General features: G+C 56.9%; 1 protein-coding gene across 1 annotated transcript; it reads left to right on the forward strand.

The window, feature by feature from the left end:
- The first annotated feature begins 4685 nt into the window (after positions 1 to 4685).
- TSC22D4 (TSC22 domain family member 4) lies at positions 4686 to 17979 on the forward strand. Its single transcript, XM_010377712.2, has 5 exons — positions 4686 to 5289; positions 5725 to 6755; positions 9640 to 9806; positions 16901 to 16949; positions 17331 to 17979. Exons 2-5 carry the CDS (start codon positions 5994 to 5996, stop codon positions 17538 to 17540), a joined length of 1188 nt encoding a protein of 395 aa, XP_010376014.1. The 5' UTR covers positions 4686 to 5289; positions 5725 to 5993; the 3' UTR covers positions 17541 to 17979.
- Positions 17980 to 18546: the final 567 nt, after the last annotated feature.

Raw genomic sequence — 18546 nt, forward strand, 5'->3', positions numbered from 1 at the left:
GGCCCCGGCGGAGCGGCGTGCAGCGGCGCCCCCCAGCGGCAGCCTGGGGCCCGCGCCGCCGCCCCGTGCACCCCATGCACCCGGCGCGCCCCGGGTCGGCACCCAGCATCTGGCCGGGGCCGAGGCTGCGGCTGCGGGGCCCAGGGTGCAGTGAGGCGCCGAGACCGCCAGGGGGTGCCGCTTTCCGGGCCGTGGGGCTCCGAGGGTAGGGAACTGGACGGGAGGCGGCTCAGCCCAGCAGGGGGCGTGCTTCGGCGGCCGCGCCCCCTTTCCCCACCGCCCCCAGGTGCCAGGAGAGCACCCGAGTTGGCTCGCGGGGGAATCGGCCGCCTCCCCCTGCAGCCTTCCGGGGGTGCCCGATATCGTTCCACCGTCTGGGCTCAAAGCCGTCCGCCCCCGTGGTCCGAGTCCTCCTCTCATGACCTTTGACTCCCCCGTCGCCGCTCGCAACGACCAGGGTCGACCTCTAAGTGTGGCCACCACCCTGGCACTGTCAGGGGGCCGCTGCGGGACGTGACCTCGACCTCCCCACCCATCACTTTTCTCATCATCTGCCCTAGAAATAACTTCCTCTGAAATCCCTTGGGCGCACAGCTCTTTAGCGGGGGTAAATCAGCTCGAGAAGACCTCAGTTGTACCTTCCATGGGCTGGAAAATGGGCATGGCAAAGATAGGCACGGCCTAATCCCTGGAGCCTGCGAATGCTACTTTCCATGGCAGCGTCTTTGCAAACTTGCTGTGTGGCTTTAGGCAGATCGTGCAACCTCTCTGAGAGATGCTTTAGTCCAGGGATGTCCACTTTTTTGACCTCTCTGGACCACATTGGAAGAAGAATTTGTCTTGAGCCACACATAAAATACTCTTAACACTGGCCGGGCGCGGTGGCTCATGCCTGTAATCCCAGCACTTTGTGAGGCCGAGGCTGGTGGATCACCTGACATCAGAAGTTTGAGACCAGCCTGGCCAATGTGGCAAAACCGCGTGTCTACTAAAAATAGAAAAAATAAGCTTGGCATGGTGGCGTGCGCCTGTAATCCTAGCTACTCGGGAGGCCAAAGCAGGAGAATCGCTTGACCTGGGAGGTAGAGGTTGCAGCGAGCTGAGATCAGGCCACTGCATTCCAGCCTAGGGGAGAGAGTAAGACTCTTGCCTCAGAAAAAAAACAAAACAAAACAAAAAACAAAAAACTCAAACTCCTAATGTTTTAAGAAAGTTTACGAATTTGTCCTGAGCCACAAGCTGCACGTGCAGTTGGACGAGCTGGCTTTAGTCCATTCTTTGTTGGCAGGGGAGGGGTAGTAAAATAATACCAAAGGGCCTTGTAAATTGTAAAGGGTCCTACATATTAAAGGCTATTAAGAACGCTCCCAGGGGAGGGAAATACTAAAACACTTAAAACCCATTTCACATTTATACCTTTAGTATAATTAGTTTATACGTATAGGCCGGGAGCGGTGGCTCACGACTGTAATGCCAGCACTTCGGGAGGCTGAGGCATGCAGATCACTTGAGGTCAAGAGTTCGAGACCAGCCTGGCCAACATGATGAGAACCCCCCCCCCCATCTCTACTAAAAATACAAAAATTAGCTGGGCGTGGTGGCGGGTGCCTACAATCTTAGCTACCCGGGAGGCTGAGGCAGGAGGATCGCAACCTGGGAGGCGGAGGTTGCAGTGTGCTGAGATCATGGCACTGCACTGCAGCTTGGGTAACAGAGCGAGGCTTCATCTCAAATTAAATTAATTAAGACATAAAAATTTGTACATATTATTCACTCAACAAACATTTCTGCAGAGGTCAACAATGTGCCAGGGCCTCTAGACTCAGATACCAGTGCCTGAGGCAGAGAAAGGGATTGCCCAAAGATAATTTTTGAATAGTTTGTAGCAAGTCAGCAAGATGGAAGGAGAGCCTGGGGACGGAGGGACCAAGGCCGTGTTCTGAATGTTTCTAGAGAAAAGGTTCTGTAAGGGACAGAGGGATGCAGTCTGGAGGGGTAGGGAGCAGGCGGGAGGCTGCCTCCCAGACATCACTACTTGGGAGGTTCACAGACCTGTGCTATGGCAGTCATTGTTACTATGGCTTAAGGGAGAGAAACAGGAGTGTGGATGTTTCTAACAAAGAGATACAGAAAAAATACATAAGGAGGGTAGGTATTCCATTGTTTTATTTTTACCTAACCCTAAAGAGGGGTTAGAAATTTCCCTGAGGCCAGGCACCATGGCTCACACCTGTAATGTCAGCTTTTTGGGAGGCCCAGGTGGGAGAATCATTTGAGGCCAGCCTGGGCAACATAGTAAGACCCTGTCTCTACGAAAACTAAAAAATTAGCGAGGTGTGGTGGTGTACACCTGTGGTCCCAGCTACTAGGGAGGCAGAAGCAGGAGGATCACTTGAGGCCAGGAGTTCAAGATGACCCTGGGCAACATTGCAAGACCCCCATCTCTACCAAAAAAAAAAAAAAATTTTTTTAAAGAAATTTAGCCAGGCGTAGTAGTGCGTGTCTGTAGTCCCAGCTACTTGGTAGGCTGAGGCAGGAGGACCAACTGAAGCCAGGAGTTTGAGACCATACTGGGCAACATAGTGAGAGCTCCCATCTCTACAAAAATTTAAAAATTAGCTGGGTGTGGTGGCGTGCATCTAAAGTCCTAGCTACTTGGGAGGCTGAGGCAGGAGCATGGCTTGAGCCCAGGAGTTCCAGGCTGTGGTGAGCTATGATCACACCACTGCACTCCATCCTGGGCAACAGAAAGAGAGAGAGCAAGAGAGAGCGAGCGCCTGACTCTAAAAAAAAGGGGGGGGTGGTTGGGGGAAAGGGGAATAGTATAACATCCAGGATTTGATTTCAAATAGTCCAGCAAAATACAGCTGGCCCTCACATGTAGTTTCATTGAATGTCATTTCATTATAACATTGATGATTTTTAAAAAATTGATTTTGGGCTGGGACCACCATCCGTGTGGAGTTTGCATGGTCTCCCCATGTCTGCATGGCATGTTTGAAAATTTTCATAATAATCCACTTTTTTTTTTTTTTTTTTTTTTTTTTTTTTTTTTTTTTTTGAGACGGAGTCTCGCTCTGTCACCCAGGCTGGAGTGCAGTGGCCGGATCTCAGCTCACTGCAAGCTCCGCCTCCCGGGTTTACGCCATTCTAGCTTTTTGTATTTTTTTAGTAGAGACGGGGTTTCACCGTGTTAGGCAGGATGATCTCGAACTCCTGACCTCGTGATCCGCCCGTCTCGGCCTCCCAAAGTGCTGGGATTACAGGCTTGAGCCACCGTGCCCGGTCCACTTTTTTTTTTTTTTGGTGAGACATGGTCTCATTCTGTTGCCCAGGTTGGAGTGCAGTGGCACAATGTAGGCTCACTGCATCCTCAACCTCCTGGGCTCAAGAGATTCTCCTGCCTCACAACCTCCTGAGTAGCTGGGACTACAGGTATACATCACCACACTCAGCTCTTTTTTTTTTTTTTTTTTTTTAAGATGGAGTCTCGCTCTAATCGCCAGGCTGGAGTGCAGTGGCATGATCTCTACTCACCGCAACCTCCGCCTCCCAGGTTCAAGTGATTCTCCTGCCCCCTGAGTAGCTGGGACTACAGGTGTGTGCCATCACACCTGGCTAATTTTTATATTTTTAGTAGAGATGGGGTTTCACCATGTTGGCCAGGATGGTCTCAATCTCTTGACCTCGTGATCTGCCCGCCTTGGCCTCCCAAAGTACTTTTTTTTTTTTTTTTTTTTTTTTTTTTTTTTTTTTTTTTTTTTTTTGAGACGGAGTCTCGCTCTGTCACCCAGGCTGGAGTGCAGTGGCCGGATCTCAGCTCACTGCAAGCTCCGCCTCCCGGGTTTTACGCCATTCTCCTGCCTCAGCCTCCCGAGTAGCTGGGACTACAGGCGCCCGCCACCTCGCCCGGCTAGTTTTTTGTATTTTTTAGTAGAGACGGGGTTTCACCGGGTTAGCCAGGATGGTCTCGATCTCCTGACCTCGTGATCCACCCGCCTCGGCCTCCCAAAGTGCTGGGATTACAGGCTTGAGCCACCGCGCCCGGCCCAAAGTACTTTTTAAAAAATTTTTTGGAGAGATGGGGATCTCGCTATATTGCCCAGGCTGGTCACAAACTCCTGGGTTCAAGGGATCCTCCCACCTCAGCCTTTGAGTAGCTGGAATTATAGGTGCACATCACCATGCCCAGCTATTTTTTTTTTTTTTTCATTTTTTGTAGAGACGAGGTCTTGCTATTATATTGTCCAAACTGGTCTCAAGCGATCCTCCTTCCTCGACCTCCCAAAGTGCGGGGATTACAGGCATGAGCTACCACCGGGGTCCGGCAATAATCCACTTTTAAAAATAAGGAATGGGGGGAATTATAGTACCTTCCTCATGCAGTTGCTGTGAAAACCAAAGGAGGATGACAGCCACAGCCGCCCCACAGCAGGGACTGGGCACTTCTGGGTGGGCATCCAGCACACCTCCCGGCCTGTGCCTTCCGTTTCTTCTGTGTGTCTCTAGGCCAATGGCAGCAACTGACTACAAGTAAGGGAATCCCTCGCCTCCCTGCAAGCTCCTCCCTTTCTCCCCGAGCCCCGCCCTCTGCAGCCCCTCCCTGCAAGAGTGGGGCTGGGGCCCGGCAGGTGTGGGGTTAAGAAAGTCTGTTTGGGGCCCCAGGAGCAGCAGCCTAAGCAGTGGCTGCAGCAACTGCAACAGCAGCGGCTGTGGCAGGCCTGGCCCCGGGCCAGCTGGCGGGAAGCCCCAGGAGGGAGGGAGGGAGGAGGAAGGGGAGGAAGAGGGGAAGGAGGAGGAGGAGGAGGAGGAGGAGGAGGAGAGGAGCAGTCAGCAGGCCCGAGGAGGCAGGACTTCCTGGTGTGGGGGTTGTCAACAGCCCAGAAAGAGAAAGACGGAGAGGCAGAGACCCAGGGGAGCAGAGGAGCGGAGACACGGACCCAGCGGGGCCACGCGGGAGGAGACTCGAGACACCCACTCGCTGGCTGCCACCGGGAGCAGCGGGGGGCTCGACCGCCCTCTCCCACATCAGTTTCCAGACCCTTGGGGCTTCAGCGGCCGCTCCTGGGCTCCTCGGAGGAGGCGCGGGTTCCTTCTTTTCCGGAGAGCAAACTTTCCTCGGAGATGCCTCGCAGGATGAGCTGAGGCCCCCGGAGAGGACGGGGCAACCTCTGATTGCCGCCTGCGTGCCCCGCCACTCCCCGTGGCCAGAAGGCCCCAGGGAAAGCACAACCCGACCTCTTAGGCGCCGGGACCCTCAGGCTCAGATCAGTGGCCGAGGCCCCAGAGGTAGGATTCGGGGCTGGGTGGGGCGCTGGGGGTAGCCGGGCAGGGCCTGCCCCAGGGATGTGGGAGCTGGGGTGGGCTTGAGGCCCAGGAGAGGTCTCTCTGAGTGGCCGGGCCAGGCTGGGGAGCTGCTTCACCCCGGTTCTCCCAGGCCCTGGAGTCCAAGCTCTTGTGACAATACCCGCCCCCTGAGTCAGAATCTCAGACAAGAAATGCCCAACTCTGGGACTCATCTGCCTCTTCCTACTCTGAGCGCCTTCTTGGATCTGGTCCCCTCTGCCCTGGTCTCTGTCATCTCTTGCCTGTCTCCGGGTCTCTGACGGTTTCCCCTTCCCCCACTCTGCTCCCCGGAGAGGAAGCCCTGGAGGTGGCCTGCCCACTGGTTTCACACACACAGAGAGACACACACACACACTCTCTCTCTCCCTCTTTTTCCAGTTTGCAAACTCAGCTCTGGAGTTCAGCAGCAACAGCAGCAGGAAAAACCTGCCCCTGTTCCCCCCTCCCGCCACCTCCCCTCTCCTCTTCTCCCCTCACCCAGCAGGCACCCCGGGTTCCCACCAGGCCCTCCTGCCATGTCGGACCCAGACGTACCCAGGGGCCCGGATGCCCCCGCCATGTGGCCCCCTTGTTCCAGGGGTGCCTGAGCCCCTTCAAGGAGTCCCAACCCACCCCCAACCTTGGCCCAGCCCTGAGCCCCAGGGACCATGAGCGGGGGCAAGAAGAAGAGTAGTTTCCAAATTACCAGCGTCACCACAGACTATGAGGGCCCGGGGAGCCCAGGGACTTCAGATCCCCCTACTCCACAGCCCCCCACCGGGCCCCTGCCCCGCCTGCCCAGTGGGGAGCCCAGCCCCGATCCGGGGGGCAAGGGCACCCCCCGGAATGGCTCCCCACCACCTGGGGCCCCCTCCTCCCGTTTTCGGGTGGTGAAGCTGCCCCACGGCCTGGGAGAGCCTTATCGCCGTGGTCGCTGGACGTGTGTGGATGTTTATGAGCGAGACCTGGAGCCCCACAGCTTCGGCCGACTCCTGGAGGGAATTCGAGGGGCCTCAGGGGGCGCCGGGGGCAGATCTTTGGATTCCAGGTTGGAGCTGGCCAGCCTTGGCCTGGGCACCCCCACCCCACAGTCAGGCCTGTCTCAGGGCCCCACCTCCTGGCTCCGTCCACCCCCCACCTCTCCCGGACCTCAGGCCCGCTCCTTCACTGGGGGACTGGGCCAGCTGGTGGTGCCCGGCAAAGCCAAGGCAGAGACGCCCCCACTGTCGGCCTCCCCACCCCAGCAGCGCCCCCCAGAGCCTGGGACCGGTGAGAGTGCGGGCACATCCCGGGCTGCCACGCCCCTGCCCTCTCTGAGGGTGGAAGCGGAGGCTGGGGGCTCAGGGACCAGGACCCCTCCACTGTCCCGGAGGAAAGCTGTAGACATGCGGCTGCGGATGGAGTTGGGTGCTCCAGAGGAGATGGGGCAGGTAAGACCTGGGTTCTAGGGCTGGCCCATCAGCTCTGGCCTAACCTCTATCTTGGGCACTCCTCCTTCCCCTCCCCCTCCTTCCCCTCCCCTCCCCCTCCTTCCCCTCCCCCCCCCCTTCCCCTCCCCTCCCCCTCCTCCATTACTTGTCTATCAGATCAGACAGCCCTCTTCTCTGTGCCTGCCAGGTTACTCTGAAGCCCCTTCCTCCTCCTTCATTTTCTGTCTCAGCCTCCTCCCTGTTTTTCTGCACCCTCTCTCTTTCTCTCTGGCCTCTGATTCTCTGTCTTGGTCTTCATGTAGCCTATAGCATATGTGGCCCCCTCACCAGGCCTTCTTCTGTCTTGGTCTCAGCCCCTCTGCCTCTAGGTGATGAGGGTGGAGGCCCCAGCTGGGTAGCTGGGTCCCTGGGGGAGGAGCTGCCAGGATTTGGGGCGGAAAGGTAAAAGGTAGGCCTTGCGCACTGCTAGTCTCTGCACTGCAGCCCCGTCCTGAATGTAGGGGTCTTTCTTTTCCCCCAGCCACCCATCTGAGTCCTACCTCCAGCTTTGCTGTAAGCCAAGTGTCACTGAGAAATTGGGTGGGGAGAACACCTCTCAGGGATGGGGAGGGGGCTTGCTGGTTGATCCTTTTCACCCCCCAGTTGTCTGTCTCAACTCCCTCCATCTGAGCCTCTCTGTGATTGATAACTCGAGGGTGACCACCATGGAGTGGGAGAGAAAAGCCCCAGAAGGAGTTCAGTCTCATACTCTTTCTCCTTCCTGTCTCCAAAAGAGGAACAAGTTCAGGCTGAGGGGGCAGCATGCCTGGGTCCCCGTAGTGGGGGTGAGCAGCCAGAGACAAGAGGGTGGGATACTTCTGTCCTGTGGGGAGAATATAACACCTCGGAGGGCTGGGGAAAGGCAGGGAGTGTGAGGATGCGAACTCTTTCCCCTTTCTGGCCTTGGGCACAAACCACAGTATAAAAATAACCTGGGACTGGATGTCTGGGTCCTGTCAGGACCGGTCAGGACTGGCTCCCCCCAACCCCCTCCTGGCCTCAAGCTCACGTCTCTCGTGACGCCCCTTCCTACCACCCCCCACCCCCTCCCCGCCCAACTCTTCTTGAACTCCTGCATTCAGCACCCACCCCAGGGGAGAAGATGCTATTTCTCTTCCTGTCCTGTCCCCAGACTCTTCCAAAGCAAACCCCCTTGGCCTCCAGCTTCCCTGCTCTCTGTCCTTAAGCCTGGCCTGAGCTTCTTTTGGGGCCACAGACCCTGCCTGTCTCTCTCCAGTGCCCCTACTCCCCAGCTTTCCCCCACCTCCTGACGGTCTGCTGTTTGCTCGTAACTGTTTTGCTATTTCCCTGCCCAAAAGTCTGTCTCCCTTCCACATCCCCTCATGCCTCTTCTCCCTCTTAACAGAGGGGAGTGGTGGAGAATGGCCAGGGGACACCACCTGGGCCCCCTTCCTCTGCTCTGTCCCTCTAACCACCCTGGACTCTCTGTTCTTGGCTTTTCTGAGAAGCTGGGGCCTCCCGGGGCCTCACAGAGGCGTCTTGTCATGTTCCTGTGGCCCCCGCCCTTTTTGCTGCCGCCCCCAGCGCCTGTTGGGCTATGCAGGTCCACGCCCAGGCTCCGCCTCCCCCCAGCTCCACAAGCAGCCCCCGCCAACCCCAGGGCAGAGCACAGGAGCAGAATTCCACCTGAGTCCGAGAAGTTTGAGAGGGGAGGTGAGAGTGAGGGGTGGGTGAGTGGATGGAGGAGCAGTTTCTGAGGATCCATTCATTCTACAAATAGCTACTGAGCAAACTGACCTTCTAGCCGGGGAGAGACACAATAAATACTTTAATTTTAGATAATGTTAGGTGCTATAAAAAAATGAAACAGTTCAGTGGACCAATGAATAATGGGGAAATACCTCTCTAAGAGGTGACATTGGAGTCATTTTAAGAAGGCAGCCTGGGTGCAGTGGCTCACACCTATAATCCCAGCACTTTGGGAGGCGGAGGCGGGCAGATCACTTGAGGTCAGGAGTTCAAGACCAGCCTGGCCAACATGGTGAAACCCCGTTGTCTCTACTAAAAATAGAAAAATTTGCCAGGTGTGATGGCGGGCGCCAGTAGTCCCGGCTACTCAGGAGACTGAGGCAGGAGAATCACTGTAACCCGGAAGGCAGAGGTTGCAGTGAGCCAAGATCACATCACTGCACTCCAGCATGGGTGACAGAGCGAGACTCCAGCAAAGGCACAGGCTGGGAGTGGTGGCTTATTCTCCCAGCACTTTGGGAGGCTGAGGCGGGAGGATCACTTGAGCCCAGGAGTTTGAGACCAGCAGGGACAACATACTGAGACCCTGTGTTAACAAAAAATAAAAAATTAGCCAGTTACGGTGGTGCACGCATGTAGTCCCAGCTACTCGGGTGGCTGAGGCTGGAGGATCGCTTAAATCCAGGAATTCGAGGCTGCAGTGAGTCATGATTGTGCTACTGCACTCCAGCCTGGCTGACAGAGTGAGACTGTCTCAAAAAAATAAAATAAAACATAAAAGAAGGCAGACACTCTGAGTAGCCTCTGTTTAGGGTCCCGGCCCAGGGGGAGCAGGGACTTTGGAGTCTATTCTCGGTTCTTCCGTCAGTCCCCCACTCCTCCTACTCGGGAGACCCTCTCTAATGTCCCATACACCACTCCTCCCATTCCTCAGGTTGACCCATTTCTTGCTTCTTGTACCTGCCTAATGCCTTCTCCAGAGCTGGAGGAGGGAAGGGCTGCGGGGACAGGACTCCTGGGTCCTCCAAAGGGAGTGGAAAGGTGGAGAGGGAGGAAGGCTAATAGACAAGTTGTAAGGCAGCTGGTTCCTTTCTCTTCTCTTTTCACGTGATGGTTCCTACCTCTCCGCCTCCAGGTGCCCCCACTTGACTCTCGCCCCAGCTCCCCGGCCCTCTACTTCGCCCATGACGCCAGCCTGGTTCACAAATCTCCAGACCCCTTCGGAGCAGTAGCAGCTCAGAAATTCAGCCTGGCCCACTCCATGTTGGCCATCAGTGGTCACCTAGACAGCGATGATGATAGGTAGGTGGGCTTCGTGGGGCGGTGGGGCATGGGGTTCAGGTTCCCTGCCCAGCACCTGGGATAGCTGTGAGAAACTGCCCGGTAGGCATCCTTCCCCCAGGTTGAACTTGGAGAGGAACTCTTAGACAGAGAAACCTGGCCTGGGCATAACCACTGCACACAGATGATTTCGGACCCACTCCCTCTCTGTGGAGAGGGCTGGGTGGGACTCCCTGGCTCAGAACTGTCAGGTCACAGACTTTTTTAGAGTCTGAAGGGACTCATTGTTGTCAGATTCCAGAGTTCTTGCAGATTTAGAGATCATCTGGCCAACCCCAGGAACCCACTGGCAAATGCGTGCTCTAGACAGAATAGCAAATCAGGCCGGGGCACAGTGGCTCCCACCTGTACTCGCAGTGCTTTGGGAGGCCCGGGCAGGAGAACTGCTTGAGGCCAGGAGTTCAAGACCAAACCCTGGCAATATAGCGAGACCTCATCTCTAAAAAGAAAAACAAAGAAAGAAAGAAAATAGCATATATATAGATATAGATATACACACACACACACGTATATATAAAGGAAGTAGGCTGGGCACGGTGGCTTATGCCTGTAATCCCAGCACTTTAGGAGGCTGAAGTGGGCAGATCACCTGAGGTCAGGAGTTCAAGACCAGCCTTGCCAACACGGTGAAACCCTGTCTGTACTAAAAATACAAAAATTAGCCGGGTGTGGTGGTATGTGCCTGTAATCCCAGCTACTCAGGAGGCTGAGGCAGGAGAATCGCTTGAACCCGGGAGGCAGAGGGTGCAGGGTGCAGTGAGCTGAGATCACACAACTGCACTCCAGCCTGGGTGACAGAGCGAGACTCCGCCTCAAAAAAAAAAAAAAAAAAAAAAGAACTGAAAAAGAATAGAAATCAGTTTCATCTCAGTTCCATCTCCCTCTTCCTCTCCTAACAAAGGACTAGGACTCCCTAACAGCATGCATGGACTGTGACATCCTGATAGCCCACAGGGTCTACTTTAGGATCCTAGGATTTCTAGAACCGAGAAAGCGAGTCCCTAAGATGAGCCAGCTAGGAACAGAGTCAGAGCTAGGAATGGCAAAGGGGCAGGGACGGCACTGCAGAGAGCGACTTTCTGGGGTTCACCCTTTAGGGGAAAGTGCTCTGTTGGGTGGATTTTCAGGGCCAGGTGTCACCGTTCCTAAGAAAGCCAGCAAGCTGAAAAGGGAGGCCCAGAATCGTGAGTCAGAGATAGCCAGGCTGCCTGCTTCTGGCCGGGGACTGATAGGAACCGGGCAGAAGGGCTGGGGAGTCACTGTTTTTCTTTTGGAGGGAGGAGTGGGACTTCCCGTAGGAGGTTTTCAAGGGGAGGGACTTCCTGCTTAGAAGGAAATTGGGGGTGGGGCTTCGAGAGTGGGTGAGTGGGTGCCTGAGGGACCTATTCCAGATGGGAGTTGCTCCTTCCTGTCCTCCCCAGATCCGGGGCCGCTCGCTGGGATCAGGTACTCAAGCCCACCACTGACAGGGTCCTGCAGCTTTGGGGAGGATAGGGACCTGGCAAAGGGGGTGGCCAGGAGCTGGTGTGATGGAGGGTAAGGGTGCCAGTGCTAGGCGGGGCTGGGCGGGGCTGGGCAGGACACGGTGGCTTCTGCACGCCCCATTCCCACTCAGGAATGTGCCAGGTGTGAGGTCAGCCAGGGTTGGGAGAGTCACCTGCCCCCATCACTGCTATTCTCAGCGTTTCCCGCCCTCTCCCTCTCCCACTTGGGAGGTTCCCTGGCTAGAGGACTCCCTGTCCCTCCCCCACCCCTGTTGAGTTCACAGCCCAGCCTCCTGCTGTCTCTGTCTTAGAGGATTCAACCTCCTGAAGCCTCCGTCTTTCCCGTCCCCTCCCTCCCTGCCTTCCTCTGTCCCACCCCTCTCCGTCCCACCCCCTCCCTGCACACCCCAATCTGACCAGTCCGGTTCCCAGCCTCCACTTCACCCTGCTGTGCTCCAAGGCTCTTAGGGATCTGTCCCAGCCCAGCCCCTCAAGCCACACCCTGCCAAGCCGGCGGGTTTGGGTTGGGCCACCCCCTGCCCCCTAGGAATGGGATGTGTAGACTCCACCTCTCCTTTCTGGTGTGCACAGAGCTGGCAGAACAGGGTCCCAGTGGCCTGGGACCTCCCTCTTAAGAGGGCAGGTGGGCTGAGATGTTCAGTGCCTGGATCACAGGGAGGGAGTTGGGGACGCCTGACCAGTCCCTGAATCTGGGGATGGGTGAACAGAGGGTGCAGGTGAATCTAGAATGCTCACATGCCCTGGGGCTGGAAATCCTTGTCCCCTCTTTGCAGGCAGGAGGTAGTTGGTTAAGTGTGAAGAAGTGGATGGAAGGAATTGGGGGTGGGGGCAGTGGCCGGCCTACGGGATCCAGGCATTATAGGGAATGGATCCCAGGGACTTGGGAAAGAAAAGATACATTTATTTATCCAGTACCTCCCCTGGGTCCAGTACTGCCTTATCCCTTGTAATCCTAAAAAGCAGTTCCATTCTCCCACTTGCTAGATGAAGTATCTGAAACTCAGAGAAGGAGGGTTTTTTGTTGTTGTTTTTTGTTTTTTGTTTTTCTTTTGATGGAGTCTTGCTCTGTGTCCCAGGCTGCAATGCAGTGGCATGGTCTTGGCTCACTGCAATCTCCGCCTCCCGGGTTTAACTGATTCTCCTGGCTCAGCCTCCCGAGTAGCTGGGACTACAGGTGCCCGCCACCACGCCCAGCTAATTTTTGTATTTTTAGTAGAAACGGGGTTTCACCATGTTGGCCGGGCTGGTCTCAAACTCCTGACCACAGGTGATCCACCCACCTCTGCCTCCCTAAGTGCTGGGATTAGGCATGATCCACCATGCCTGGCCACAAGGGTTTTAGAAACTTGCCCAGGGCCACCCAGCTAGTTTAAGTGGCTGGACTGCAGTTGGAGCCTGGGTCCAACCCAAAAGCCACTTTCTCCACTATCCTACTGGATGCCTGTGTCCCAAGCAAAGAGGTGGCGGCAATGGTCTATGATGTCCTTTCTCTCTAGGACAGTCAGGGACAGCTCTCCCAAGCAGGGCAGGGAGCCAACCCCCCTTCCCGCTCCCTGACCTCCCCAGCCCCGCCCCAAAGACACCACAGATCCGGGAGAGCATAAAGACAGGACAGCTGGATGACACTTTCTTGGTCCCAGGCCTAGGCCCTGGGGGATCCCCTGAACTCACTGGAGAGTGTGCAGGGCTGGCCCCTGTCCCCAAGATCCCAGGCTCCCCATTTCTCCCAGGTGTCCTGCTTTTTATCCCATCTTCATGTTGAGGCTGTTTTATTTGACCCTCAAAGAGGAAGACCAGCTTCTAGGGCTGTCCCTGCCCTGGGACCGAGAGTCCTGCAGGGCTAAGTCTCCCACTGTGCATGTCACACACTGCATAACTCCAGGGGGTGCCGCTCATATTTGAAATCACAGTCATTGCTGGAAGTCACGACAGTTTTCCGGAAGATGGCATTAAGGGTCTTGAAGAAAGGGGCATTTTCTAATCCACACAAACTTGCTTTTGGGCTTGTGGTGGAGGTAGATCCTGTCTCAGTAGCCCCTACTTTCCTCCTCGGACCCTGTCAAAGAATTCTAGCACAGTGCCCACAACCCCTCACTCTGGGGTCCTAAAGGGGAGGGCCTGCGTTGCCAGAGTCCTGGTCCCTTGAAGTGTGTGTTAGAATGTTCCAATGGAGGTTGGGCGCGGTGGCTCACACCTGTAATCCCAGCATTTTGGGAGGTTGAGGTGGGTGGATCACGAGGTCAGGAGTTGGAGACCAGCCTGGCCAACATGGTGAAACCCCATCTCTACTAAAAATACAAAAATTAGCTGGGCGTGGTGGCACATGCCTGTAATCTCAGCTACTCTGGAGGCTGAGGCAGGATAATCGCTTGAACCCGGGAGGTGGAGGTTCCAGTGAGCCGAAATTGCACCATTGTACTCCAGCCTGGGCGACAAGAGCAAGACTTCGTCTTTTTTTTTTTTTTTTTTTTTTGAGACGGAGTCTCGCTCTGCCACCCAGGCTGGAGTGCAGTGGCCGGATCTCAGCTCACTGAAAGCTCCGCCTCCCGGGTTCACACCATTCTCCTGCCTCAGCCTCCCAAGTAGCTGGGACTACAGGCGCCCGCCACGTCACCCGGCTAGTTTTTTGTATTTTTAGTAGAGACGGGGTTTCACCATGTTAGCCAGGATGGTCTCGATCTCCTGACCTCGTGATCCGCCCGTCTCGGCCTCCCAAAGTGCTGGGATTACAGGCTTGAGCCACCGCGCCCGGCCAAGACTTCGTCTTAAAAAAAAAAAAAAAAGCCCCAGTGGAAAGTGCTGTCAGAAACTCTCAGGCGCTAGACAAACAGAAGACAGTCAGTCACCTATTGGCCAACAAACGTTTATTGTTGTATTATTCCTTTATCTCTGGCAAGAACAAACACCTTACTTGACGTCTTTACCCCTGAGTCTCCACCAAGCAGGGCCCATGTTCCTATCCCTATGTATCCACCCGGTTTGGTCTCTGTGAGTCTGTGTAATGTGGTGGGGGGGTATTGGGTTTTCTGTGGTGGCTCCATATCCACTCAGGTGTTGCTGATTGAAATAGCTTGAAAATTACTTTGACCCTCCTGCTGGCAGACCCACCACCCCGCCTTCAACTTCTCCTCTCCCACCGCCCCAGGAGTCCCAGATTCCCTTCCCCCACCCACCCCATGCTGCTCACTCAGGCCTGGTCACCTCCTTAGTTGCTCTACCTGTCAGCGCGTTCTGCACCCAGAGCTTGGATGAGAAATGGAAAATTCCCAGGTCCCTGTGCTCCCTTCCTGGCTGCAGGACCTCATCCAAGGGTCACCTTGAATTGAGTGCTGATCCCCCTGCGGGGAAGCAAGTCTGAGCTGACAGCCAAGAGGGGGAGCTTACAAGGGAGCCCAGGGATGTGGGCTGCAGCCCCTTGAGGCCCCCGCTCCGAGTGGGGCCCAGCTGGGGGCTGGAGGGCAAGACTGGGGATCCCACCACAGCGCCAGAGTGCAGGGGTACAAGGGTAGGTCCGGAGCCTCAGGGTAAGAGCCTGGGGCCAGAGTGGTGGGAGAGGGAGCCTTGGAGGATGAGGTCGGCACAAGAGCCTGTGCAGGTCCTGGGTCGTGAGAGTGGGGCTTGAGGGAGAGCCAGGTTCTGGGACCAAGAGCCCAGCGTCTTGGAGCCAGCCTGGAGCCTGGCCTTGGGGGCTGTTGAGCCAGGCCTGAATCGCCCTCTGGTGGCCACTTCCCAGACTGCAGCCAGACCCTGTCTCCCCGGACTCCCATCTCTCTTCCAAGCCCTGTTGCTCTTCTTCCCAATGTCCCATCTCCAAGCTCACCTCCCTTCCTCTCCTCTGAGCCTTCGCTTTCTCTGAGACCCCAGACCCAGGTCCCAGGCCCATAGGTGGTATTTTTTTTTTTTTTTTTAAGACAGAGTTTTGCTCTTATTGCCCCGGCTGGAGTGCAGTGGCCTGATCTCGGCTCACTGCAGTCTCCGCCTCCCAGGTTCAAGTGATTCTCCTGCCTCAGCCTCCTGAGTAGCTGGGATTACAGGCACCTGCCACCACGCCTGGCTAATTTTTTGTACTTCTAGTAGAGCCAGGGTTTCACTATGTTGGCCAGGCTGGTCTCGAACTTCTGACCTCAGGAGATCCGCCTGCCTCAGCCTCCCAAAGTGCTGGGATTGTAGGCGTGTGCCACCATGCCTGTCCCTTTTTTTTTTTTTTTTTTTTTTTTGAGACAGGATCTCACTCTGTCTTCCAGGCTGGAGTGCAGTAGCACGATCTTGGCTCACTGCAACCTCTACCTCCCGGGTTCAAGCAATTCTCCTGCCTCAGCCTCCTGAGTAGCTGGGATTACTGGCACCCTCCACCATGCCTGGCTGATTTTTGTATTTTCAGTAGAGATGGGGTTTCACCATATTAGCCAGGCTGGTCTCGAACTCCTGACCTCAAGTGATCCACCCACCTCAGCCTCCCAAAGTGCTGGGATTACAGGTGTGAGCCACCGTACCTGGCCTTTAGGCTGTATTCGTCTTCTAGGGCTCTGGACTCAGTTTCTGTTGCCATGGTAACCTTTCCCATTTTTGGTCTTCTCTGGAAAGTCAGGGACCCTCTGGCCAGGTCCCAGGGGTCACCCGTGATGTGAGCCTTGTGGGGCTTTTTGGTGGGTGAGCACTCATGATCTATGGAAGACCACGAGTACGTCAGAACGCCCCCTACCCCAGGCACTCCACCCTCTTTCCCAAGGCCTTGAGGGACAGAGGGGACAGGATGGGGTCAGAGGTGGGGAGGGGCCTCTGAGGGCCAGGCCCTTCCTCTCCCTTCACACCCTTCACTCCCCTCTCAGACCCAGGCTTCTGCCCCACGCCCCTCCCCTGGCCTAGCCACCAGCTGACTTCCTCGGCCGGCCCCCTCCCCTCCACTCTGGGATTGGTGCCAGGGTGAGAAGGGGACACTGGCACTGACCGTGTCTGGGAATTCCCGCCCACCGAGGAGCCGAGGGGAGGGGGGTCCCCGTGTCCCCAAGGAGCCAATAGCAGCCAGGCCTTGCCCTTGGGGGGGTGGTGTATATCTTTCAGGCCAGCACCCCCGAGGCACTGTCTCCTCTGCCCGCCTGGCACCAGCCAGACCCCGCTCTGCCCGGGGGGCTCTAAGCCCCCCAGGCATTCCCTTCACTGCATCCCTCTCCATTGCGGGGGCGTCTAAGGACCCTTTCCCCTTGGGCATGGCCCAGCCAGGGGTCTCTGTCAAGTCCCTGGTGTCATCTTATGAGACCCGAGTGGTGGGGATGGCTCCAGGGCCGCCCCGAAAAAGGGGCTGTGCCTCTTCCCCTTGCTCTCCCCGGGGTGCGTCCCCCATACGAGGGACATCTGGGCCCCCACCCCACCGGGGCCTGGGAGGCCCTGGGCAGCGGCCCTCAGCCCGCAGGGGGATGGACAAAACCCTCCTCTCCCTCATTCTCTACTGTCACAGGTACAGGGGGGGTGTGGGCGGGAGGCTGTGGTCCAAGAAACCAGCACCTGGGAAGGCTCCTCCTCTCCTCCCCTCACCTTCCTGTGTCTCTCCAGTGGCTCCGGAAGCCTGGTTGGCATTGACAACAAAATCGAGCAAGCCATGGTAAGAGAAGCCATCTTAGTCCCAGGAGGTCCCGGCCCCCTTAAGCCATCCCTTTGCCCCAGCCCTGTCCTCTTCCTTACCAGGCAACACCAACTCCCAGCTCCTCCATCCCTCTCCCTGCTGGGCTCCTGGGCATCCTCTGCCCCCTCCTACCGCCACTTCCACCCTTGACTTTGCCTGGCCTCTGGTCTGGCTGCTGGTCCCCATCTCTGTCTTTGAGCTCTGACTCTGCCTCTGTCCCTCGTCCTTTTCCCCTGTCCCTTCCCTGCTTTGTCTCTCATCCTCTGGACACGGGACTCTCTCCCATCCCGGCCCTCGAGGCACTGGGCAGGGGATGAGGCACCCACTCCGTTGACACTGTGCCTGTCCCGGGGCCCCCAGGACTTGGTGAAGTCCCACCTCATGTTTGCGGTCCGGGAAGAGGTGGAGGTGCTGAAGGAGCAGATCCGGGAACTGGCAGAGCGGAACGCTGCGCTGGAGCAGGAGAACGGGCTGCTGCGCGCCCTGGCCAGCCCGGAGCAGCTGGCTCAGCTGCCCTCCTCGGGGGTCCCACGGCTTGGGCCCTCCGCGCCCAATGGGCCCTCCGTCTGAGCCTCTCTTCCCTTACAATGTGCCTTTGGGGCTGCCCGGCCTTTTGTCAGCCGCCTGCCCCCTCTTCCTATGCAGCTTTAATGTCCCCGTGTCCCTAGGGTGGGAGTTCAAGGCTCAGTAACGGCCTGGTCCCCCGGCCCCTGCCCCATATCCTCATCATCCCCAGCCTTAATGGAGGAGGGAGGACTTCAGGACAGGGCGTCAGAGGGAGCCCCCTCTGGGAGGGAACCAACCCCCACCCTCCCTCATGGGACCCCCAGCAGTCGACGGCCTGAGGGAGCTGGAGGCTCCCTGGCAGACACCCCACCCCCAACTTGTTCCCTTGAGGTGCATCCTCTCCTCTGCCCAGGGGAGGGAGTGTGGACAGTATCTGGAAGTTCTGGGATTCAGGTTGTTATTAAAATAATAATAATAATTAAAAATTCTGAAGAAACTTGAATTTGGAGGTTGACATCTCGTTTGTTGCTTGTGTTCAGACTCAGGGGTCACGCCTGCCATTTGGGGCTTCCCTGAGATCTTTTGCAGACTGGGGAGGTTTAAAGTGTGGGAGATGGAGGGATTGAGACAGAGACTGGAGAAGGGAGCCAGCGGTTCGGGTCCTGGGAAGGGGCAGGCGAGGATTGGGGGTGGAGGGGCGTCTGCCCACGTGCTGGGCGGGGGGACCAGGAAACAATGAGGTCTTTGGTGGCTGCCCAAGATCCACCCCCAGCTTCCCAGTGTGTCCCCTCTGCGGGCTGGATCTGGGTAGCTGCTTGGGGGCGGGGCGGGGGGCCCTGAATGGGCCCCTTGTCTCTGGGCTGGGTGTGGGCCAGGCTCCCCGGGCACACGGTGCCCTTGCCAGGCCTGGCCGGCCGCCGTGGCTCCTACCCCCGGCCAGCTGAGGACGGGCCCTGTGGGTGAGATGGCCCCTCCCTGGCAGCCTGGGCTCCGGTCCCAGGCGGAAGAGTCAGCAGTGATGGAGAAGGACCCCATCTAGCGGGGAAGAGGCGAGAGCTGTGGCTGTAGC

The sequence above is a fragment of the Rhinopithecus roxellana genome, chromosome 6 (genome assembly GCF_007565055.1).
Source record: "Rhinopithecus roxellana isolate Shanxi Qingling chromosome 6, ASM756505v1, whole genome shotgun sequence".
NCBI classification, from domain to species: Eukaryota; Metazoa; Chordata; class Mammalia; order Primates; family Cercopithecidae; genus Rhinopithecus; species Rhinopithecus roxellana.